Source organism: Oryza glaberrima, chromosome 2, assembly GCF_000147395.1.
Source record: "Oryza glaberrima chromosome 2, OglaRS2, whole genome shotgun sequence".
Lineage (NCBI taxonomy): Eukaryota > Viridiplantae > Streptophyta > Magnoliopsida > Poales > Poaceae > Oryza > Oryza glaberrima.
In genome coordinates this window covers 433323-458367 of record NC_068327.1, presented here as the reverse complement: position 1 = coordinate 458367, position 25045 = coordinate 433323, and the positions used below count along the sequence as shown (strand labels likewise).

Sequence of the window (25045 nt, the reverse complement as noted above, 5' to 3'; positions counted from 1 at the left end):
GAAACTCTTAATACTAGTAACTTGCAAGCAAGCACGAGGAGACGACAGCTAGCTACCCCCAGCAAGACGATTTAATTTTTTTTTTCCGGAATACGTAAAAGGATTGCGCATTTTTTATTAAGAGGAATAAAATTTACACAAAAGGCAAAACAAAGAAAAGAAGGGGGTTTGGGAAGAAAAGAAGAAAAAAGTGAAAAACAATTACTTAAGCCTATTATTGCAATTACAATGGGAAGGACGATGTTTATTAACTCTGGAGCATAATTTTATGGGCTGCCATGTCAAAAGCTAGCTGCAGGCTTGCAACGAGTAGTATATAAGAGGCCAGGCAGCTAGATAGCGAGTGAGCATTGAGGCGTACGAGTAGGATGATTGTGAAGATGAAGCCGGTGGTGGCGCTGTTCCTAGTGACCGTCCTCATCGCCTCGCGTGAGTCATCTTAATTACTAATTATCTAGCTCCTCCCTCCTCCTCCTCAGTGCTTAACTATTAGTTTCAGTTAGCCTGTTCAATGCTTGACTATTAGTTTAAGTTATCAAGTTAGCATGAATGCATATACATGCAGCAATAAAAGAAGAAGATGGAAAATACTATTATTATTGCAAATGCAAACAGCTATAGCTAGCTAGAAAATGAAAAGAAAGAAAAGAAATAAGATGGGATTTAGAAATGGAAATGCAGATGGTGCGATGATGCAGTGGGCGGCGGAGGCGGAGACGTGCAACTACCCAATCTACAAGTGCGAGGGGGTGTGCTACAAGAGAGGCAAGTGCAACGCCTGCTGCAAGCAGCTCGGCTTCCTCGGCGGCAAGTGCAGCCTCCTCCGCGGCATGCTCTGCCTCTGCTGCCACGAGGACGACGACCAGCCGCCGCCCTCCTCTTCCTCCTCCACTCACCTCCCCGTCGCCGCCATCGATCACGATCACGCCGCCGGCATGCCATGATCATCATTCATCCATCTATATATATTGCTCATTTGCTCGCGTCTATATATATACACACACACACATACCTGCACTGCAGGTACCAATCTCATCTACTCCCATTTATAGTTGGTGTACATATATATGTTGGCTGGATCATGAGCCACCGGATGTGATGTGAGCAATTAATAATAATAACCACGGATTACTGATGCTGCAAATGATAATTTTTTTTTCTGCTCTGCTGCAACTATGATTTTCGAGATACAATGAACAACACATCAGGCAGGCGCGCAATGAGAGGGAACTACTTGAATAAATTTAATTTTGTAGAGAGAATCTATTTGGAATATCTGTTGCAGGTGCATCACTCCGGTCAAAAACATTTCACCTTTGGGATGTTGTTGCTGTGCTAACTACTAAGGAAGATATATCATCTTATTATGCCCAAATTTTACAACACTTTGCCTTTATTGTTACTCCCTCCGTATTTTAATGTATGACGCCGTTGACTTTTTGACTAACGTTTGATTATTCGTTTTATTCAAAATTTTTGGGTAAATATGAAAATACTTATGTCATGTTTAAAGAACATTTGATAACGAATCAAGTCACAATAAAATAAATGATATTTACATAATTTTTTGAATAAGACGAATGGTCAAACATTGAACAAAAAGTCAACGGCGTCATATATTAAAATATGGAAGTAGAATTAAAATAGCATCAGCCAAATTGTAGTACAGTAAGAGGAAATCATCATATCATTAGAAGGAAGCAAGATTTTTTTTTTTGGGAATGTGATTAGTTGGCCCCTGTTCTGTTTTCCCTTTTTCTTTTCGGGTGATGACTGGTTTGGTTGCCACTTTGCCTTGACAGCTTAATGTTAAACAATTATAACCCCTTTTCTCTCTTAATAAAATTTGGTCGGTCAATCCTTCGGTCGAACTAGCAAAGAAAAAAACTTTTCATTTTCCAGAATGAAGGAGCATATATAATAAGAGGACAGCACCTTAATAAGGCTGTGAATTCCTTGTCTGTTGGTAATATAAACGAAAGGCCGAATGGAGCATATACAGCATTTCGATTATTACTCTATTACAAACGAAGAAGATTATTATTGTAATCTCGCTCGAAATGAAAAGGAAAAGGGAAATATACTGGGTAGTTTTACCGGAGAGAGGTGTAAGTAAATTAAAAGAGTCGAGAGTAACCACGAACGAAATCGCCGTTTTGGAATTTGTAGCGTATAGATTTGTGCACGACGACGGCGGCGCCGTCACTGCCCACCACATCAACGCCGGTGAGCAGCAAGAACCTGTCGTTCTTGCTTTTTTCGCCGGCGACGCGGAAGAATGGATGAAGTGAGATGTTGTCCTTCTCCTCCTCCTCCTCTTCCATGAACCTGGCGATGCAGAACCTACCGGAGCCGAGGTGCACGGCGTAGGCCTCCATCAGAAACGATCGCTTGGGCGGCGCCGCCGCCGGCAGCCGGTCTAGGCCATCCAACCAGCGCCTGACCACCGGCACATCGTAGGAACAGAGACGGCAGGAGCAGAGGTGCAGCCCCTTCACCGGCGTGGAGGAGAGCCCGAACCATCCGCCGTGCTCCTCCACGTACTCGCCGCGCCCCATGAACGGCATCCGCCATTCGCCGCGCGCCCTCCACTCCCCAGCCTGCGTGTCGAACGAGAAGGTCCCGGCTCCGTGCGCCGTCACCCACAGCTCCGTCTCGTTCACCACCGCGGAGGCGGTGATGTCGTACTCTCGGCGATGGCGGTGGCGGCGGATGTCGCCGTCGTAGCCAACCTTGGCGAAAGGAGGCGGCGGAAGAGACCGCCAGTACCAGCCCATCCTGGAGGACAGTGAGTCGTCGTCGTCGGGGAGTAGGCCGTAGGTGAGAGCCTCGAAGCAGCCGGGGTTACCGGAGAAGGGCACCCTCTCGATGACGTAGAGGCAGCTATCGCCGGCGGTGGTGAAGGAGATTGGCTCCATCTTGGGCTTGCACGGGTCGGGCATGTAGCGGACGGCGGCGGAGGCGGCGCTGTAGAGCAGACCGCGGCCGTCGACGTCGAGGGCGAGAAGGCTGTCGTCGCCGGAGAGGCGCAAGAAATCGACGTTGCCAGGGCCGACGGACAATGAGGAGGGGTGGAAGGTGATGGCCGGAGGAGGCAGGCCGCCGGCGGCGTCCTCCACGTCATCCGGATCGAGTACGTTGGCTGCTTGCCGACGTGGTGGAGATGAAAAGAGGGCCGATGCAGCGACACGGTACAGCTTGTACGCCGTCGCGCCGCCGCCGCCGGCGTTGTCCACCACCAAATTCACAAACCGCCGCATCTGCTTCTACAATGGTTTTTTTTTGTTTGTTTTTTTCCTTTACACAACAAGAATTCAGGGGAAAATACGATAAAACACAACCGACTGAACGAGGAAAAACCACGGGCCCATCAAAGCCCAAAGTATTTTTCCGCAGGCAATTATTTCATCTATATATTTTCCTCTACAATGAATTATTTCACCGTTCCGTTTTCAAACGTATATTGTTAGTATATCATAGCAAGTGGAATTTTGTCCCTCAAGGGAATATTTTCTCGTTTTCTACACGTCGTTCAAAAAAATTATAAAAAAATATCAAGATATATCAATATATGATATATCTTTTCGCAACCTGCGATTTTAAATTTGACTTATACAATTCAAAACAAAAATTCACAAATTTGTTATTTTTTTTCTACTTGTATAAGTTGAATTTGTATTTGTATGTCTGTGAAGTGACATATTACATATTGATTTATCTTACTATTTTTTTTCATATTTTTTGATGACTTTTTAAGTGACATGCGAAAATAAGGGGATATCCCCTTGGGTGATGAATTGAGTTTTTCATGGTTATTGTTTTTTTGAATGATAGTACAAACATAAGATGGATACACATATGCACAATCTTTCTTTATAAGCACCATCAAAGACTCAACTAGTATATCTTGAGATTCACGAAATCACCGCGTACGTCTCGCTGCGGTTGACTCATATGACGATTCACCATTCATTTTACAAAACAAAAAACATGCATGTGTCATTCATATTATTACAACTTATGTGTACCCTATAATTTAAACATGATTTATGTTTTTTTATATTTACCCTAAATTTTTAGATAAGACAATGATGAAATATTATTTCAAAAATCAACAGTATTACACATATTTAAACATAAAGTACGTATCATAAAACTACACATGCTTTTACAACCATCACAAAACTATCGATTGGCATGTTATTCTTCATGCATGATTCATCCATGGAAGCACGATTAGTAGAGGGAGGAGGGCCTTGGGAGGACGCGAGCACGGAGCGGGTGCTTCATGACGGTGGTGAAATCCAGCTCCTCCGCCATGTCCGCCGCCTCCCCCTCCGTCTCCGGCAGCCACTCCAGCTCCCTCACCAGGCTCCCCACCAGGTACTCCGCGTGCAGCGTCCCCACCGTGTACCCGGGGCACATCCGCCGCCCCACGCCGAACGGCATCATCGTTATCTCCCTGCTCCCCGTCACGTCCACCTCCACCTCGCCGCCGTCCATGAACCTCTCCGGCATGAACTCCCTCGCCGCCGTCCACACCGCCTCGTCCCGCCCCAACTCCGCCACCCACACGTTCAGCTCCGCGCCCCTGGGCACCACGTAGCCGCCGACCTCCGCGTCGCTCTGCACGCCGTGCGGCAGCAGGAACTGCGCCGGCGGGTGCAGCCGGAGGCCCTCCAGCACCACGGCCTTGAGGTACGGCATCGCCTGCAGGTCTGCCTCGGTTAGCTCCGGCCGGCGTCTCACCTCGTCGTGGACCTTGGCCTGGATGTCGGGGCGGTTCACCAGCTCGGCCATGATCCACTCCACCAACGTCACCGTCGTGTCGGTGCCGGCGTTGAGGAACTCGGAGCAGAGCGCGATGATCTCGTCGTCCGTCAGCGGCCGGTCGCCTTCCTCGGCCACGCGCAGCTGGAGGAGGGAGTCCGTGTAGCAGGGTGGGTCATCGCCGTCTCCGTCTCCGGCTCCGGCGCGCCTGGCGTTGATCAGCGGGACGTATATCTCGCCCACCCTCCGGCGAACGGCCACGTGAGCGGCCCACCGGTTGCGGAAGAGCCTCTTGGTGATCGCCGGGAAGAAGGAGAAGACGGGGAAGCTGGTGAAGGCGCGGAGCATCCATAGCTCCAGCCGCTCGACCTCCTCGAGCGCCTCCGGGGCAAGCCTGGCGCCGAGGCTCATGTACAGGAGCAGCTCGAACATGGCGCGCCGGAGCAATGGCCTCAGCTCGACGGGCCGGGAGCCGTCGCCGCCGCGGTCGCGGAGGCCGCGGACGAGCACGTCGCGCGCGCGCCGCCTCGCCGGCGCGAAGAGCGCGACGCGGGCCGGTCTGAGCGCCTCGGAGGCGAGGTTGCGGCGGACGAGGCGCCAGTAGGGGCCGTACGGGGAGGAGTTGATGTCGCGGGCGTCGGAGGTGAAGAGGCGGCCGAGCTCCGGGAGCGGCGGGCGGTCGGCGAAGGTGGAGCCGCCCTGGACGAGTGCGCGGTGGGCGAGGCGGCGGTCGGCGACGAAGACGAGGGTGGTGCCGAAGAGGCGGATGGAGATGACGGGGCCGTGGCGCGCGTGCAGGTCGCGGAGGAGCGGGCCGAGGTCGAAGATGGAGCGGCGGAGGAGGAGGAACTTGGCGAGGAAGAGCAGCGGCGACGGCCCGGGAGGGAGGCGCGCCTTGATGCTGCTAGAGCGGCGGCGGCGAGCGGTGGCGAGCAAGACGGCGACGAGCGAGATGGAGAAGAGGAGGAAGAGCCAGGTCTCCTCCATTGTTGGCTTGGCGTTGCTGCTGGTATCCTTGCTTAGCTTAATTGCAGCTCTTCCCTCCAAGACTAAGTACTAACTCTCCTCATATTCTAACTTTACCTTGTGGATATTATTTTGGAATAGCAGTACTAGTAAAAAGTCCGTAATGACTTTTATTTATACTTGAGGTAATAATATAATATTATTCCATCTAGTCTTATCCATCATGTGTTTTTGTCAAGGCTTTTTTTTTTTTCCTTTCTTACGTACGCAAAGCAAACAAAACAAGAGTGCGCGTTGAGCTTTTTTATTCTCTGGCTTAGCTTTGGTGGTTTCGATAAGTCTCTACGTTGACTATTCACACAGTTAGTTAGCCCATGACCTCTTCACCTTTGTTTGGTTGTTAATGGAATTGCCACGTTCGATCTTATTTTTAAAAATCCAGTTATATACTATATCCTCCATACCCTACGCAAACAACAATAGTTGAGTTTGACATCCATACCCTACACAAACAACAATTAGTTAAGAGTGACAGTTTTGTATGTATGCATGCAGTCGAGAATCCAAAAGGTCCATGTGAGCAACAGGGTAGGGATTGACGGTGTACTGTACACTGCACAGCACGTCCTACTCCTAGTACATCACTTCTTGTTTCCAGAACAAGCCAAACCCGTTGCAAGCAGTTGCTCAACAATAATTATATCAAGCATTGGCTGGAGCAATCTATATGAACATAGGAGATACAACAAATAATACGACCAAGCATGATCAAATGATGTAGATAGAATCAGGACATGAATGACTTGATTAGATGAAACAGGAAGACAAAAACACAACATGAAGGATGATCACAAGAAGCACATGCAGCCATAGGCTAATAAAGATCCCCAAGGCTGAGCACAAGTAGCAGCACAGGTGCGCATCAGTTACAATGAGAAAATGAACAAGATAGAAGCAAGTAACAAACAAATACAAGTGTGGATAGGATATTAATTAGTTAGTGTTTAAAGTTGATATCTTCTAGGAATTGCTACGAGCGTACAAGCAACCACCCAGTTTCATACACAACCTGGGGGCTGGGCAAAGCTATCATCCTCTTTCCTGCCTTGGGATCAATCCCCTCCAGGCTCCAGCATCCTTGACATCGACGGTGAACTCGTACTCCTGATCACGGCCCAGATAAGAATCGGACATCAGGTAGATCATGTACTCCTTTCTCCCAGCTTCTGAAGCAGCGGTGAACTCAAGCTTCACTCGAGCCCTCTTCTGAAGTGCAACCCTGATTGGTAGAGCTATCACCAATTACCAGCCACCAGCCTTCTTCCTTGGGCTTTGGGTACCTGGGGGCATGAACTGGCCCCACCTCGGAAGGCAAGTTCGTCATGTCACGCTCCAGGGTCACCTGTACAGTTACATTGTCACCAGCCCTGATATCATCCACCCTCGCCAACTTCGTAAGTCAAGTCGACATTGGGGAAACGCTTGAAGAATTCAATGATATCCTGTAGCTGAGGGTTTGATAGCTGCAACAGATCCCGCATCTCATCGATGCTCATCTCAGCCAGATCGAAGATGCTCTCAATGGGCCTCCCTTCATTCTCCTGGCATCTCCGCGCCAACTCCTTGGTGAAATGTGGAAGCTGTAAAAGAACAGAAGCACGATCCCATATGCCTTGTGTCACCATTTGACTCAGCTCCATTGCATTAAGAGCAAGCGTAAGCCATCCATTGCTGGAGATAACATCAACCATTGCCTGGAGCAATCTATGAGCAGAAAGGAGTATCTCCCGCTGGTCGGCTGCCAAGATAGTGCGCCTTGAAAAATGAGCTTGCAGCAGCGCGTTGGCCTTGACATGTGGATCACTGTCACGCCCAGAAATTCACTAGTAATTTCCGAACTAATTTGTGCATACAATCCTCGTCCAGGAATCAGCCGAGGTACACAAACTGATAATTTAATATACAAATCCATCATAATAATAACGTTACATACTTACAAAAGAAAAAAAAAACAACAGCGGAATAACGATCTAACGAAGCTCCGGCTCCACTCCCACAGGCAGCTCAACTGGGGTATAAGCCAAACGTCTTCTCCTTCTAGATCATTTTTCTTCAACTTAGGTTGATTGATTATTGCAAGGTGAGCATATGACATACTCAACAAGCCACACAGCAAATATGCAAGTGCACAAGGATACCAAAGGATGGCATAATATAGGCTCATTTGCAAAAGCAGCATTTAGCAAACATTTAGAAGTAAAACAGTAGAGTAATTATTCATCAATTTTAATCAACACTGAACAGCACACCCATGCTGCTCAGGCCCGACCATCCTGAACAACCATACCCGGCTGTACAGATCTAACTCCAAACCAGGAGCTAAGCAAATTATTACCAGTTATAGCACCAATAATTATTGTGAGAGGTGTGAGACTAATCACGAAAAACATTGCTCAACCCGCCCATGACCGCGGGCACGGCTATTCGAATAGTTTTACTCTGGCCAGAGGTGTACCACTGTACCCACAAGACAAAGCCTCAACATCATGTCTACCATGCGTCGCGATACTGGAAAGTACCCGAATAGAGGCTGTGACAATATCCTCTGCACAACACAACTCACCACAGTGCACCGTTCCTGGATCATAATCACCCCCTTATAAAACAAGGCATGGACTCCCCAGCGACCCCCACGAACTTCTCGCCGCTTCTCAGTCTGGCACCCCGTGATGAACCATGCTATACAAAAGGTAAAGCCGTTGCCCACGCTGGCTTATGGTTGGCACGGTTAATGTCTCACAACAGTAGCTCGCGAACCGGTCCTTAATTGTCATGAGCACGACCATCAAAACCATGTGCTCACAACCCACCATTAATCAAATTTTAGTTGGCAAGTAATTAATTAACCAATCACGATTGACCATCATGGGTACCATTAAATATAATCATAAGTGATAGTGTAACATTAGTTATCCCAATCATGTGCTAATGTTTCTAAGCATGGCTAAGCAATTATGTCCAACATCTAGCTGAACCAAACCAATATATAAGGTTTAAGCTAATCAATTTATTAGCTTAGGAAAATAAAGTCATCTTCGGCCATAATTAAATGAGAAAGACTCACCACCCAATGACATTCGAAAATAATGCATATTTTAAAATAAAACAATAGCTTTAAATGGGTTCAACATGCTCAAAGGGTCATTTGGGATTTGTGTGACTTGCCTTACAATAATCGGTCTTCAATTAGTCTTCTTGAACACTTCCGACGCACTCGCGAACCTTCGCAACGATGAAAACGACAAGCTAACACGCAAAACGAGAAAAAAAGACTAATAAAAACCAAATAAACAGTACATATAAAGTAAACAAACATGTAGATCATGATTTTAGATGAATTTAGAGACTTGAACCACTTAATTCCGACTTCATATGAATTAGTGATGAATTTTACAAGATTAATTAAACTGATTTTAGCCTTATACAGCAAAGAATTCACGATTTATTAAATAGATAATGACATCATCGATGACATCACAGCCGACCATGCACTGGTCCGCGAGGTCGCCGGTGTTAGGAGGCTCGGCCGGGCTATCCGAGAGCACCAACGCGGAGAGGACGACGAGACGAACTCACCGGTGGTGACGGTGACGAGAATTGATGACGGAAAACGGCCGGCGACCGTAGGTGACGATGGGAGCAACAGAGGTGTGGACGGGCTTCGTCTTGGCGCTGTGATGCCGAGGAAGGCAACGGCGAAGCTTGGCGTTGACGGAAACAACGGTGGTGTTCGGCCGGAGACGGAGTAGATCGGATTCAAAGTGACGAAGGGCTTCCGGCGAGTTTCGGCGCAAGGTAACCAGCGGCCGGGATGGAGATCAGCCTTTCGGAGCCGAGGGAAGTGGCAGCGCAGAAGGGCGTCGGCTGGAACGGCTGCCGGTGGCGGAGACAGAAGGCGACCGCGGGTAGGGCAGTACAGGCAACGGCGATGGCTGGGACTTGAGGCAAACGAAAGAGGAGAGGAAGGGGACTCTATTTATAGCCACGGGAGAGAGAGATCGGGCTTGGAACGCAAGGAATCACGCCGGGAAAACCTAGGGTTTGGCGGAGAGATAAACTCGAAAACGAATCCAAATTCGCGTCGTATTCAAGGGGATAAAATCGGATTTTAGAGGCAAGTGCAACGCCTGCTGCAAGCAGCTCGGCTTCCTGGCGGCAAGTGCAACCTCCTCCGCGGCATGCTCTGCCTCTGCTGCCACGAGGACGACGACCAGCCGCCGCCCTCCTCCTCCACTCACCTCCCCGTCGCCGCCATCGATCACGATCACGCCGCCAACATGCCATGATCATCTCATCCAGCTATATATATTGCGTTATTACCCATTTGCTCGCGTCCATGAGCCACCGGATGTGATGTGAGCAATTAATAATAATAATCATGGATTACTGATGCTTTTTTTCTGCTCTGCTGCAAATGATTTTTTTTTCTGCTCTACTGCAAATATGATTTTTGAGATACAATGAACAACACATCAGGCAGGCGTGCAATGAGATGGAACTAGTTGAATAATTTAATTTTGCAGAGAGAATCTATTTGGAATATATGTTGCAGTTGCATCACTCCGGTCAAAAACATTTCACCTTTGGGATGTTGTTGCTGTGCTAACTGCTAAGGAAGATATATCATCTTATTATGCCCAAATTTTACAACACTCTGCTTTCTTAATTGTCAAAATAGCTGCAGTCAAATTGTAGTACTGTAAGTGGAATTCATCATATGATCATTAGAAGGAAGCAGGAATTTTTTTTTGGCAATGTGATTAGTTGGCCTCTGTTCTGTTTTCACTTTTTCTTTTCGGCTGATGACTGGTTTGGTTGTCACTTTGCCTTGACAGCTTAATGTCGATCTTGTAAACAATTATAACCCCTTTTCTCTCTTAATAAAATTTGGTCGGTCAATCCTTCGGTCTAACTTGCAAAAAAAAAGTTTCTTTTTCCAGAGTCAAGAATGAGCATGTATAATAAGACTATAAGAGGACAGCCTCTTAATATAAACGAATGGAGTACCCAAAAAGTACCATTCATATACAGCATTATTACTATTATTGCAATCGAAAGGAAAAGGGATATATATATAAAAATGATATATTCACTCCGTCACAAAACAAAATATAGCTAGTTTTACCGGAGAGAGGTATAATAAGTAAATTAGATGAAATTAAAAGAGTCGAGAGTAACCACGAACGAAATCGCCGTTTTGGAATGGGTAGCGTATAGACTTGTGCACGAGGACGGCGTCGTCACAGGCCACCACATCAACGCCGGTGAGCAGCAAGAACCTGTCGTTCTTCTTCTTGTTGTTGTTGACGCCGGCGACGTGGAAGAATGGATGAACTGAGATGTTGTCCTTCTCCTCCTCAACTTCCTCCTCCTCCTCCTCTTCCATGAACCTGGCGATGCAGAACCTACCGGAGCCGAGGTGCACGGCGTAGGCTTCCATCAGAAAGGATTGCTTGGGCGGCGCCGCCGCCGGCAGACGGTCTAGGCCATCCAACCAGCGCCTGACCACCGGCACATCGTAGGAACAGCAGAGATGGGAGAGATCGCAGGAACAGAGGTGCAGCCCCTGCAGCGGCGTGGAGGAGAGCCCAAACCATTTGCCGTGCTCCTCCACATACTCGCCCCGCCCCTTGAACGGCATCCGCCATTCGCCGCGCCCCCTCCACTCCCCAACCTGCGTGTCGAAAGAAAAGGTCCCAGCTCCGTGCGCCGTCACCCACAGCTCCGTCTCGTTCACCACCGCGGAGGCGGTGATGTCGTACTCTCGGCGCTGGCGGTGGCGCCGGAAGTCGCCGTCGTAGCCAACCTTGGCGAAAGGAGGCGGCGGAAGAGACCGCCAGTACCAGCCCATCCTGTCCAAGTCGTGGGGGAGTAGGCCGTAGGTGAGAGCCTCGAAGCAGCCGGGGTTACCGGAGAAGGGCACCCTCTCGATGACGTAGAGGACGCTATCGCCGGCGGTGAAGGAGATGGGCTCCATCTTGGGCTTGCACGGGTCGGGCATGTAGCGGACGGCGGCGGAGGCGGCACTATAGAGCAGACCGCGGCCGTCGACGTCGAGGGCGAGAAGGCTGTCGTCGCCGGGGAGGTGCAAGAAATCGAGGTTGCCAGGGCCGGACAATGAGGAGGGGTGGAAGGTGATGGCCGGAGGAGGCAGGCCGCCGGCGTCGTCCACGTCATCTGGATCTAGTTCTTTGGCTGCTGCTTGCCGACGTGCTGGAGATGAAAAGAGGGCCGATGCAGCGACGCGGTACAGCTTGCACGCCGTCGCGTCGGCGCCGACGCCGGCGGTGTCCACCACCAAATTCACAAACCGCCGCATCATCGTCTCTATTGATATTCTTCTATTCAAAATTTTTCTTTTCTATATTTTTTTTCTTTTGACAAAGAGTATCTTCGATCTGGAAGAAATCACGCACCTTCTGGAGTATGCAGTCTCGCTCGTCCTCACGCGATAGGCGGACCGCCGAATCTCCTCTCCTCGGTGGCGCGTGATCTCGACGGCGGGGCGGGATCTCGGGGACGGCGGGCGAGATCTCTCTAGCGGGCGGCACGGGAGCTCGGAGCTCGGGGAGAAGCTTTTCTTTCTTTTCTTCCTTTTTTTTGTTGGGCAATTTACAGATATATACGGCCATACGGGACAGTTATCTCATCGGAGCAAATCGAGATGTTGTACTGTGGGGCCCATCGCCCGCCGAATTACTTTAGACTGAATTTTTGCCGTATAAACTGCGAGACAATTTATTAAGTCTAATTAATCATTATTAGCAATGTTTACTGTAGCACAATATTGTCAAATCATAAAGCAATTAGATTTAAAAGATTCATCTTGTAAATTAGTCGCAATCTATGCAATTAATTATTTTTGTAGCCTACATTTAATACTTTATGCAGGTGTTCAAACGTTCGATGTGATAGGGTGAAAAATTTTAGGGTGGATCTAAACAAGGCCGTGGCAAAATGTGGCATAGAGAACTGTTAATGCTAAAATTTGATTTGAATATTTAAGTAAATTTCGTTAACGAAATATGACAAGATTTATACAACAGAGATCGAGTTTGAAAAGGAGTTACGACGACATGGCAGATAAGTTTTGTATTTATGAATTTTTTTTCTTTTATCTTTACAAAAGTTTGTGTCATGTCTAAATAGAACTCTTATCGGTTTGTGTGTATAAATATGTATACCCAGGGTCCCTATAATTTATCTCATAGCAGGGTCCCTATAATTTATCTCATAGATAATTACAATTACTCTCGGCGCATTGCCATCATTCTTCCCGAGGTTTTTATTTATCACTGACAAAACTTGACACTTGACGCGAGGTTGCATCTTGCATCTCACTTTTTTGAGAGCCGCGTAATGGGATGCTCCGTTTGTTGTTGGATTGAAGGAATGATAATACTTCATTTCTTTTATATTTTAAGTCGTTTGATTTTTTTCTTAGTCAAACCGAAAAAAGTTTGACCGAGTTTGTAGAAAAATATGGTAACATTTACAATACAATACAAAACAAACATATTATTAAAATATACTCAATGTTAAATTTAATGAAACTAATTTAGTGTTATAGATGTTGCTATTTTTTTTACTTAAATTTGAGCAAACCTAAAGAACTTTGATTAGAAAAAAAGTCAAACAATTTATAATATAAAACAGATGGAGTAACAAATTGTATTATTGATGGTTTGAAATTCGAGGATATTATTGATGTTTACAGAAACTGTACAATACTCGTATACAGTGTTGTGGAAAACGGTATACGGGTATCAGACAAAGGGTACCGCCAAACGATTAATCGGAATTTGGCGGAAATATAACGTTTTAAAAATATATGTACATTCTCCCTCCGTCCAAAAATATAAACATTTTTAGCTATCATAGCCAAAAGTTATTATATTTTAGGATGGAGGGAGTAGTTGATAATAGTTTTCCCTTTTTGATAAACAAATGCATATAACTAAATATATTCCTTCTATATATATCCTTAAATAGAATAACCATATATGACATTTAAATAAATTCATAATGGATAGCTGTTACTGTATATCTCAATTCTCACGTAGTGATGGGTTTTGTTCATAATGCATGAAATGAATTATCAAGAGAATGTTACATAGCATAAATGACCGTAATCAAAGTCCCAAATAACATGTGTATCGGTTACCTCGAAGAGCTTCATCAAATACAAACTCCAATAACGTGATCATCATCAAAATCAAGGAACTCGTGTTCAAACTTTAGAGGAAGTCAGTTCCTTGTCATTTTACATCTTGCTGCCTTATGAGAATTCCGGAAGAGCAAACTCATCAAAATCAAGGAACTCATATTCAAAAACTTTAGAGGAAGTCAGTTCCTTGTCATTTTACATCTTGCTGCCTTGTGAGAATTTCAGAAGAGCAAACTTCTAGTCAATAGTAGTAAACGGCACGGATTCGGATCAGATGCAGTCACAGTAGTGACTGCAACTTTAGCAGTACCCATCATCCAACCATCCAGCACACAAGGGATGGTCTAGATTGGTTGCTCAATTTCCCCCAACTTTTCACCTACTCTCTGACTCCAGAAGATGTGTTTTGGAGGGAAAAGTCTGAGAGGGAGGTGAGAATTGGCGCCAATTCTACCATGGGAAGCATACTTTACCCCCTACTGCTGCACATCACACGCTTCCTTTTCTCTTCTCTGTTCAGCCATGACCGTTGAGAAGGCCATGGAGCAAAACCTGGAGAGGTACAGATCGCGATAGGATCCTTTGTCTTCTGATTTTTGTCTTCTTTCTTCCTGTTTTGTTCATGCGTCAAACTTTTTATTCCTCTGTACTGTAATGTAACAGATCTACTAAACCTCCCTGTTGGATGCCTCAAATTGGTATGACATTTAATTCCTATGAAGAAGCTTGGGATTTTTGGGTCAAATATGGTGGTCGTATTGGCTTTGATGTTCGAAAGAATTACACTAACAAAAGTGATCTTGATCAGTTAGTAACATCCAGTAGGTTTGTTTGTTCAAATCAGGGTTCTAGAGCAGAAGAAAAGAAATATGCTGTAGCAAAACGTAATCGAGCTCATACTCGAACTGGTTGCCAAGTTCGCATGGGCATCACTTTACTCAGGGAAACAATGACATACAACGTTCATGACTTAGCTGTAGAACACAGCCATCTTCTTCAAACTCCACAAACAAGCCGTTTGATGCCATCACAAAGGAACATTTCTAAACACCAAGCAGTCGAAATTGAGGTGGCGTATGATTCTGGTATTACACCTAAAGCAGCACATGAGTTTCTTGGTCGGCATGTTGGTGGGTCAGCTAATCTTGGTTACACACAGCGTGATCATAAGAATTATTTGCGTTCTAGGCGCCAAAGGGACTTACTTTATGGTGAGGCAGGAAGTTTACTAAAGTACTTCCAAGATAAAATTGTGGAAAATCCCTCATTTCACTATGCAGTGCAATTGGATTACGAAGAACAAATAGCTAATATATTTTGGGCAGATGCTAGGATGATTGCTGATTATGCTCACTTTGGTGATGTCATCACCTTCGACACTACATTCGGGACAAATAAAGAAAGTAGACCTTTTGGTATGTTTGTTGGCTTCAACCATTTTAGAGAGACAGTGGTTTTTGGTGCAGCTTTGATGTATGATGAGACATTTGAATCATTCAAGTGGATGTTCAATACATTTTTATCAGCCCATAATCAAAAGCAACCTCAAATCATTTTTACAGACCAAGACATTGCCATGGGAAAGGCTGTGTCTGAAGTATTCACTGGTGCATGGCATGGTTTATGTACTTGGCACATATCACAACATGCAGTAAAGCATTTGAGTCCTCAACAAACAGAAGGTTCAAGTATCCTAGCAGATTTCAGTGCATGTATGTATGAGTATGAGGAAAAAGAAGAATTTGAAGTATTTGATGCCATGAGACAAAAGGTGCGTAAAGTGACTTGGTTGGATAGCATATACAATTTAAAAGAAAAGTGGGCTGAGTGCTACATGTCAGATGTTTTCACAATAGGGATGCGAAGCACACAATTAAGTGAAAGTTTGAATAGTAACTTGAAAGGTCATTTGAAATCAGATCTTGACATCGGCAGGTTCCTTAATCGTGTAGAGCGTGTTGTTGAAGAAAAGAGAGAGAAGGAATTGCAATCTGAATATGGATCAAGAAAGAATTTGCCAAGAATTATGATGACGCCTATTTTGGTACAGGCAAGTAAGCTTTACACACCTGCTTTATTTGAAGTCTTCCAAGCCGGATATGAGAAATCCATGGCTGTTCTGCCATGGGGGATGAATGGGAGACTTGGATAGCTGCAGGTCTTGTTAGCCCCATGTGTCACTCTGTAGCAACTCATTCTGTGAGATTTTAGCTTTCTTTTTATGTCTGAAATGGTGGTGCATTGACGCACCGCGCTACCTTGTACATTCCCTTTCTTACTCTTAATATACATCGGCCGGCTATTCGCCGGCCCGGCGAAAAAAAAGAAATCCATGGCTGCCTATACGAAAGGATCAAATGGAAGTAATGATTTCATAATTGCAATTGGCTCACTTGATGATCAGTTCATACTTGAAGATGAGCACAAGTTGACTGCCAACCCTTTTGATCAGACCGTGTCGTGTAGTTGTCGATTGTTTGAGAGAATAGGTCTACTGTGTAGACATGCCTTGAAAGCTCTTGATTTAGTGAACATTAAATTGTTGCCTGAAAAATATGTATTGAAGCGTTGGACTCGAGAAGCAAAATGTGGAGCTATTCAAGATATGCATGGCAGACAAATAGTGGAAGACCCCAAGCTGAGTACTACTCTTAGGTACAGATATCTGTACCAGCAATTTCTTCCTTTGGCTTCCAGAGCTGCAGACTTTGAAGAATGTTACTTGCTTGTGGAAGAAGCACTTCATGCCGTTAGTAAAAAAGTTGAGGACAAAATAAAACAAACTTACAGTGATGGCATTGCAAAGTCGAATGATCAGTCAACATCCCAGTTAGCTCAGAACTTGGCACATGTCTCTGGTCTGAAGAAAAAGGAGAGCCGGAAACGTGTAACAAAACGGAAAACAAATTGGATTGATAAACTGCAAAAAACAAAAAAGAGAGAGGTAAATATATTTGAGCGACTTCTCAAATCTGTTATGCAGCTATATATATTGAGAACTATATATTGAGCCACTTCTCAAATCTGTTATGCAGCCTGAAGAAAAGGCAGAGGAGGAAAACATGCAAACTGATGTGGAAGAACATCAAGAATGTGAAGCAATTAGCAGCTATGCCCAACTTCTACTTGTATGCTGACCAGTTTCTTCAAAGATAAATATATGTGCTAACAAATTATTTTAATTTGGATATTATCTTTTTTTCCCTAGGGTTCTATTGACGTTGAAGATGTCATCTTATCTCAAAAGTTCATTTGAAGAGGTCAATAGAACTTAGAAGGCATCGTGCTGATTTGGGAAGCAGATGATGATCTACTTTTGGATCATGAAAGCTTTTGTTACTGGGTTAATCTAGCAGTAGCATGGCTAGTTGATTTTGAAAGCTTTTGTCTCAGTGGATGCATGACACCTAATTTCAGCGAAAATAGTTAAACTCTAGCTCATTTTGTCAATTATGCGTGCAAGATATTATGAAGTTCAATATAATGAAATGAAGTCTGTCTACTTTTCTTTAACAATATTTGGGTTTTCTGAAAGTTCAAGAAAATTCAGATCAAAAGGAGAGAAATTGCAGGCAAAATCTGAACTGAAGCTGTTCTGTGCTTGTTCAAATAGCTAAAATGATGCATGACACAGTTAAATCTGGACCATCCCTCATGTGCTGGATGGTTGGATGATTAGGTACTGCCAAAGTTGCAGTCACTACTGTGACTGCACCTGATCCGAATCCAAAGGGCACAGCTAATGAGCTGGATTGTGGAATCGACCTTTGTCATCACGCCGATTATACGTCTGATTAGACGGAGACGGACGATTTAATCGGTAATGATCGGATTTATGGGTTCGTTACCGACTAATAATGACCGGATCGGCGTGACGTGATGGACTGATCTCCGTATCCGTATTATCGGACGTATTAACGGCCGTTAACACCGTTTTCCACAACACTGCTCGTATATATGTCGGTCGTTTTATATTTTCATATGATTAAAATCTCTTTGCGGACTATTTTTGTGATGATGGGAACCATCATATATGCATACATTAGGCCTAATTGGACTGGCCCATCTGCACTTCCCCACGGCGAAAATAATGGTGGTTTTAAATTGGCAATGAATAACCAGTCATTACTAGTAATATGTCAGTGCTAAACGCTACACTGTAATTCTATTTGTCTTTAATAAAATTTAAAATTTCATGTTGGCAAATTTTTTTTTTTGTGTTAGCATAAGACATGAATATAACCTCAATAAAATTTCATGTTAACAAAAAAATATTTTTTGTGTTAGCATAAGACTTGAATATAAGCTCAATAAAATTTCATGTTAACAAAAAAAATATTTTTTGTGTTAGCATAAGATCGTGAATATAAACTCAAATAACAGTTTGATATGATACATATATCAAATTAATAGTATTAATAGTTTTACCATGTAAAACAAGATAACAATTGTTGGTCATCTCGTTAACGTCTTCTTTTAAGATCTACATGGAACGACAACGAAAATTTGCCGATGCTAAAGTACAAATTTAAAGAAATACAAGTGTTAACATATAGTCATATTATCAGCCCGGTGCAAACTGACACATCTAGAACGCAATAGTATGGAGAAGATAATTACACAATATTCCAATTAAATTGTGATGATGTGCTGTATAAAACAAGAGGACGTTGGTATCATTTATTTATTTTTTTTGCAACTTGGAAGTATAAAGCATAAACATGTATGTGAGCAATCAGATCACACCTCACCAAAGCCGCTACCTGTTGTTAGAAACCATAGTACATATACAGAAAACTAGCATGGTGGCCCGCGCAGATTGCGCGGCTAGCATCATTATATATTTTTATATTATTTATTTTTATTTCTGAATTTTTATATTATATTTTATATACGTGTTAGTTATTAATTATTTTTAATATCAAATTTTAGTTATTTGTAAATTATATATATTCTTATATGGACTCTAGACTCGTCTTTTAATATTTCTTTTAATATCAAATTTTAGTTATTCTATTTTTTTTCTTAATTGTATTTCTATATGGACTCTATACTCTATTTCTAATATTCCTTATTTTTAACTCCAAATTTCTTTCATTTCCTAATTGTATTTCTATATGAACTATATATTCTACTTCTAATATTCCTTATTTTTAATTCCGAATTTTAGTTATTTCCTTATTGTATTTCTATATAGACTCTAGTCTCCTCTTCTAATATTCCTTATATTTTAATTCCGAATTTCAGTTATTTCCTAATTGTATTTCTATATGGACTCGTTTATTCCAAATTTTAGTTAGTTTTAAATTCCTATATGGACTCTATACTCTACTTCTAATAATCCTTATTTTTTAATTCCGAATTTGTATTTTTTTCTTAATTGTATTTCTATATGGATTCTATACTCTATTTCTAATATTCCTTATTTTTAACTCCAAATTTCTTTCATTTCCTAATTGTATTTCTATATGAACTATATACTCTACTTCTAATATTCCTTATTTTTAATTCCGAATTTCAGTTATTTCCTAATTGTATTTCTATATAGACTCTTGTCTCCTCTTCTAATATTCCTTATATTTTAATTCCGAATTTCAGTTATTTTCTAATTGTATTTCTATATGGACTCTAGTCTCCTCTTCTAATATTCCTTATATTTTAATTCCGAATTTCAGTTATTTCCTAATTGTATTTCTATATGGACTCTAGTCTCCTCTTCTATTTTTAAATTGTATTTCTATATGGACTCTGCTTTTTCTTTTTCTTCTTTTTCTCCGATTAATGTGAGAATTTCTAGGCCATGAGAGCGAACGTGGAGGCTCCTTTTTCTATTCATTTAATTATATATTATATAATAGATAGATAGATAGTACTGATTGGCAAAGATTAACTTCAGCACCATAGGTTTCAATAGAGGCTTACTTTATATTTAAATCAATTGGTAGAGCAAAGTCCGATTTGGCAAGATATCATCTACTGTTTGATTCCTTCAACAACTTGACATGTAAAATTCCTAATTGCAATTAAATATGTCGCACATGTATTGTATAATATATACATTGACACCACATTAATTATGAGATGCCCTTATTTGACCAGTGAATCGTAGTAAGAGTAAAAACTTATTTTGTCGAAGGAATAACAATATTGGAAAATACAAGGTGCAAAAGATTAATTAATAGTTGAGGAATCAAGGACGCAAGAGAGTAATTAGATAATTTACCGGTAAATCTTAGTATGTAGTAAACAATCTCATAATTTTTTTTTCCAGATTCAGCCAATCTGGTAGAGGAGCAATTTGAGAAATAACCAGGACAATACATACCACATTGGTTAATAAAATCCAAAATGGAGTCAGTCTGGCAATGGAAAACAAGCAGACATGCTTACAACACTTTCATTTTCATAATTAGAAACTTATAAGGAATCATGACAACTTATGATAATCTAAAAACAGTTTGTGAAATAGCATATGTTGTGCACTATACAGTACTAAATAGTACACTTTATTTTCATGGAAGGTGATAATATCTGCACCTTATGTTTCCATGCCATGTGAAAATAAAGGATGGGTTTCTGTGCGACTAATCAATCCTGAGGTAATTCCTTTTTTTCTCAAATAATTGTGCAAATTGTTCAAATATACAACAATTAAGGGCTAGACAAATAATTAGTCTGATCTGATGCCAGATCGCCAGGTGAAAAACAAAAGGCCTAGAAAAAGTAATCAACCCTACAACAATTCAGAGGCTTAAAATGGTTTCCCAAGACTACAAAATTAAAATACAACATAAGCCAAATTCAGAAAATATGGTCAGAAACTCATATCACACACTTCATGGAGTTCTAAAGTGAGGATAAGATTGTCTCAAAGTGCTACTGAGCAAGTTATCATTGTTTTGTTTTGTTCCTTTATTCTTTCACCATATAAAAAGGAATCATGGTGAGATAAATTCTGCCATTGTACTTGTACCTCTACAAAACAGATCTTGGCAGCTGAGCAATTGTACCTCTAAGTTTATCTCTGAAATCAGACTTCAACAAACATACTAAACACACACCCATCAAGTTTCAGAAAAGCTAAGCTGCTAAAGTCATGTTTGCTGAAGTAATGTGTGTATATTATAGTTTATTTTTGTTGAAAGAGCAATTCAGAAATCTGCATATTCACCAATATGGTTTTAAAACAGCAAGATCCAAATGCTCCTCTTAAGTTTGAACATACTCGCATTCCAAACAGCGAATGCGCATTGAAAAGAGCCATAGCGGCACATAATTTATAACAAAATATACTGAATTATCTTAAGTCTTAAGCAATGTTGACTGAATTTAAAACTTGTTACAAAGAAATCCTTGAAGGTTAATAGAACAGATATTAAACAGGTACTCACATTAGAGTCCAGTTCTTCAGTAATTTATCTCCAAGGTCTGAGACTCACTGCACTTCAAAAATTAGTTGCAGCCCAAACACACTCTGCAGTAATGCTGAGACAGTTAGCATTTTTCCTGGCTTGACAAAAGATTAAGCCTGCTATTTGAATTAGGGAAGCATATGCAGATAATTAATAAGTTATTTTCTCACACATGCAGATAATAACTTTTTTTTTCTCATAGGTGGCATAATACTACTTACCAGCTTATTCAGAAAATAAGCAGAGAAACATATAGTGTGAATGATCGCATTGAGCAAAGCTCGAGTGAACATATCTGCCCAGTAGGATTTAGGAACTGTAAAGGGCACGGATCCTATGTACAATAAAATTTAACCTTTTTACCGCAAGAAATATGCCAAGACATATGTCGTTCATAGCTACCAAAGGTCAATTTTGGTACCACGGAAAAACAAAAGGCTACTTCTGCATCATTAATTAACCAATCGTATCGATCACACAAGGAAAACAGGGGAATAAAATAGTAGAACCCACAAGTCAGAAAAAGCCCGACGTCGACGGGAAACAGCAAGGGGTCCCAAGAAGAGAAGCGGCTGGTTGCCCAACACCGATTTTTGAATGGGTAGCTTGTGCTCCTGCCAGATGACGACATTAGTGTGCAAATCAATCATGATTAAAATAAAAAATGATTATATTCAAAATTCACTAAGAACAACCCAGAAATGATATCGCCAAATTCAGAAATATTCAGAGGAACGCTCGCTCTGGCATTTTTCATTCAGCCTTTTAATGATGATAGAAGAAACATGGTTTATAGTGCTGTTTCACAATGAATATCTGCTCAATCAAGAGGAAGCATTTCTCATTAGTTTTAGTACACATCATGTTTGGAGAGGCGATATACGTTTTTAGATGCTGAACTTCAACTGAAATAATGCATCGAGGGGTTAGAACTGCATTGAGTATATTATTTTTATTTTTTTACCTATGCTGCAATCTAAACAGGCACCCCATTCTAAATAATCTGAAAACTCGACAATCTAAACAGGTTTCCCATTATGAAAATTATAAAAACTTGAAATTGCTTGTACCTTCAATTCAGGGAAGGAGGTTTTGCGAGCGCAAAACACCTGTTCATAGTGATATGGGAATCAGAAATGCTAGTCACCGGTATACCGTTTGGAGTCAGCCCCGGACGGGACAATTTCCCACGGATCAAACACACACCCTCACGGATCAAATACACACACTCGAGAAACATTGAGGGCCTATTTGGATTGCTACCATGCCAAATTTTTAGTAGTGCCAAATCTTAGACAAATTTTGGTCCTACCAATTTTTTGGTAGGATAAGATTATATTTGGTTTGGTACCAATATAAAGCCAACATGTGACTTCTAGTGAAGATTGTTCTAGATTGGTGGCAAATCTAGCATGGGCATTACCAATAAATTGGTCTCAATCCAAACAAGCACATGTACTATTTAAACTACCAAAATATTGGTAAGGCTAAGTTTTGGTAGCAATCCAAAACGGCCCTGAGTCACTCCCAAACAGACACCTACAGCTCCCAAATCGTCACGAGCATGGCTGCGGCGGCGGAGCCGGCGGCGGCGGCGGAGTCGGCGGCGGGCGGAGCCGGCGGCGGAGCCTGCTTGCGGCTCCTCCTCTTCAGCGGCGTCGATGCGCACAAGGTCAGTAGTGCCAGAGAGGGAGAGTGGCGTGAGCGTGGTGGTGGCGGCTGTGGCGGCGGCGTCTACGGCGAAGCCGGTGGCGTCTGCGGCGGAGCCGGTGGCTGCTGCTGCGGCAGAGCCGGTGCGCACGATACCCCTTTCTCTCATTCCTCTTTTTTCATCGATTTCCTGATTTTGATTTAACATCTCTTCATTTTTGCATTTTCTAGGGTTTGTTGAATCACTAATTTGTGGATGGGGCTCATCATATCACATCCAAATTGAAATCAAAGTAAGTTAATACTCTCTCTCTTTTTTCTGTGTGTTTTTGTTCATTCACTGGGGGTGTTTGTAGCAGAGGTGAGGGATGTGTGTATGTGCTGAATCATATGATACTTGCAGCAAAATGTTCGAATTGGAATAGATCGCTTGAAATGCTTCTAGCTGTATATTGATGGGAAGGCAAATATTGCTTGGAGCAAGCAATTTTGCCGTTAACAAGTACACACTGTTTTGAAACAGAGAAATCTTCATTCAACTAGTAGGATTTTTTTTTTGGGTGAACTGAAGTGTAAACAAAATCAGAGAAATCTGCATCAGTCGGTTGTTGGCTTCTAGTTCTGGGCACGCTTTGCTTGTCAATTGTTATCCTCTTTGTCATAGAGGGCAGTGCGTGGCGACAGAGATGGCAGATGCAGCTGAGTCATAGATGCAGATGATTTGGATTTTTTTTTCTGTTGATGTTTTGCATATCTTAGTGGCTACATGGGTGTTTTCTGTTTTAAAATGATTAGATACTTTTGTTCAATCGAGGATGAATCACCATTGAAATGATATTTTCTTTATCCGTTCACACATGTGCACAGAGTTGAAATGGCATTGCCACCTGCTTCAAGCGAATCCGATTTCATGCATGTTTCAAAGAAGACAAGGTGCTCTCCAAGGTTGAACAACGGCTCAGCTTCACCCCACTTTGACAAATCTAACACTGCTCATTCTTGTCATCTATGCAGGACTACATGAAAGAATATCGTAGTGAGCTATGCAAAAGGTTGTTGTACCATCGCTTCAACGACTTACATCCAAAACGTCGTTTCTAAGCTTCAGAACCAATATGCTCATTCGGTTCAAGCAGTGTCGGATGTGTGCTTAGGCCATTTTTGTAGCTCCCTCCCTCCCTCTCCCCCAACCAACATATGTAACAAGTCAAGTTTCAGAATTGTGTATGTGGCTACTGTTTTTGTCTTGAACTGGAAGGTTGCAAGGGGCACAACAATCAAAGACATGAACTCTGTATGTGGCTACTGTTTTCATGTACATATATGTTGGTAAAGAAGTGGATTATATTGCGTAGACCTTTTCTGTGGACTATATATAGTTTGAGTACGTTGTACACAATGAAACCGAGTTCAGTATCATATGAAACCTGAGGAAATGATACTGAGGAGGATCATGATACCTCCCAGGGTTCACATGATCCTACTCAAGTATCATATGTGAAACCAGTAGGGAACCACTTTACAAGACATGATACTAGATAGGATCATGTGATACTTCACATATATCAATCATAATGAAACTCATGTATCACATGATCCTACCTACCCATGTATCATGATAGATGATTTTCCTGGGTAGGATCATGTATGATACTTCACAGGTATCACACCATCCTACTAAAGTATCATATCTGAAACCTCACAGGGATCATGTTACCAGAGATGATACCCAAGTAGAATCATGTGTGATACCTGTAAAGTATCACACCATCCTACTAAGTATCATCTGTGAAACCCATAGAGATCATGTTAGAGGACATGATACCTAAGTAGGATCATGTTAGAGGACATGATACCTAAGTAGGTTCATGTTAGAAGACATGATACCTAAGTAGGATCATGTGTGATACCTCACATGTATCACACTTAATGATACTTTTTTTAGTAGGATCATGTGTGATAAGTATCACGCCATTAAGTAGCATTTGTGAAACCTATTGGGATCATGTTAGAAGACATG

The 25045-nt window shown here is 42.6% G+C and overlaps 5 protein-coding genes across 5 annotated transcripts; 2 read left to right on the top strand and 3 right to left on the bottom strand.

The window, feature by feature from the left end:
* The first annotated feature begins 350 nt into the window (after nucleotides 1–350).
* LOC127764675 (defensin-like protein 10) lies at nucleotides 351–1135 on the top strand. The gene is made up of 2 exons (XM_052289584.1): nucleotides 351–429; nucleotides 682–1135. The coding sequence occupies exons 1-2, from the start codon at nucleotides 369–371 to the stop codon at nucleotides 942–944; spliced, it is 324 nt and encodes a 107-aa protein (XP_052145544.1). The 5' UTR covers nucleotides 351–368; the 3' UTR covers nucleotides 945–1135.
* An 890-nt stretch (nucleotides 1136–2025) lies between these two features.
* Nucleotides 2026–3287, bottom strand: LOC127764507 (uncharacterized). The gene has a single exon (XM_052289390.1). It carries the CDS (start codon nucleotides 3258–3260, stop codon nucleotides 2118–2120), a length of 1143 nt encoding a protein of 380 aa, XP_052145350.1. The 5' UTR covers nucleotides 3261–3287; the 3' UTR covers nucleotides 2026–2117.
* A 654-nt stretch (nucleotides 3288–3941) lies between these two features.
* LOC127761967 (cytochrome P450 89A2-like) lies at nucleotides 3942–12400 on the bottom strand. Its single transcript, XM_052286303.1, has 2 exons — nucleotides 12213–12400; nucleotides 3942–9042 (listed from the first exon to the last, which is right to left on the bottom strand). Exon 2 carries the CDS (start codon nucleotides 5755–5757, stop codon nucleotides 4237–4239), a length of 1521 nt encoding a protein of 506 aa, XP_052142263.1. The 5' UTR covers nucleotides 5758–9042; nucleotides 12213–12400; the 3' UTR covers nucleotides 3942–4236.
* Nucleotides 9051–12215, bottom strand: LOC127761968 (uncharacterized). Its single transcript, XM_052286304.1, has one exon. The coding sequence runs from the start codon at nucleotides 12116–12118 to the stop codon at nucleotides 10955–10957; it is 1164 nt and encodes a 387-aa protein (XP_052142264.1). The 5' UTR covers nucleotides 12119–12215; the 3' UTR covers nucleotides 9051–10954.
* A 10539-nt stretch (nucleotides 12401–22939) lies between the features above and the next one.
* LOC127761395 (uncharacterized) lies at nucleotides 22940–23470 on the top strand. The gene is made up of 3 exons (XM_052285682.1): nucleotides 22940–23168; nucleotides 23257–23318; nucleotides 23429–23470. The coding sequence occupies exons 1-3, from the start codon at nucleotides 22940–22942 to the stop codon at nucleotides 23468–23470; spliced, it is 333 nt and encodes a 110-aa protein (XP_052141642.1).
* The last annotated feature ends 1575 nt before the right edge of the window (nucleotides 23471–25045 follow it).

Excerpts from the sequence above, each read along its gene's own strand:
- LOC127761968 (XM_052286304.1), bottom strand. The coding sequence starts at position 12,118 with ATGATGCGGCGGTTTGTGAATTTGGTGGTGGACACCGCCGGCGTCGGC.
- LOC127764675 (XM_052289584.1), top strand. The coding sequence starts at position 369 with ATGATTGTGAAGATGAAGCCGGTGGTGGCGCTGTTCCTAGTGACCGTC. Across the intron at positions 430-681 it reads GACCGTCCTCATCGCCTCGC|ATGGTGCGATGATGCAGTGG; the intron begins GTGAGTCATCTT and ends ATGGAAATGCAG.
- LOC127764507 (XM_052289390.1), bottom strand. The coding sequence starts at position 3,260 with ATGCGGCGGTTTGTGAATTTGGTGGTGGACAACGCCGGCGGCGGCGGC.
- LOC127761967 (XM_052286303.1), bottom strand. The coding sequence starts at position 5,757 with ATGGAGGAGACCTGGCTCTTCCTCCTCTTCTCCATCTCGCTCGTCGCC.
- LOC127761395 (XM_052285682.1), top strand. The coding sequence starts at position 22,940 with ATGGCTGCGGCGGCGGAGCCGGCGGCGGCGGCGGAGTCGGCGGCGGGC. Across the intron at positions 23,169-23,256 it reads CTGCTGCTGCGGCAGAGCCG|GGTTTGTTGAATCACTAATT; the intron begins GTGCGCACGATA and ends TGCATTTTCTAG. Across the intron at positions 23,319-23,428 it reads ACATCCAAATTGAAATCAAA|CAAAATGTTCGAATTGGAAT; the intron begins GTAAGTTAATAC and ends TGATACTTGCAG.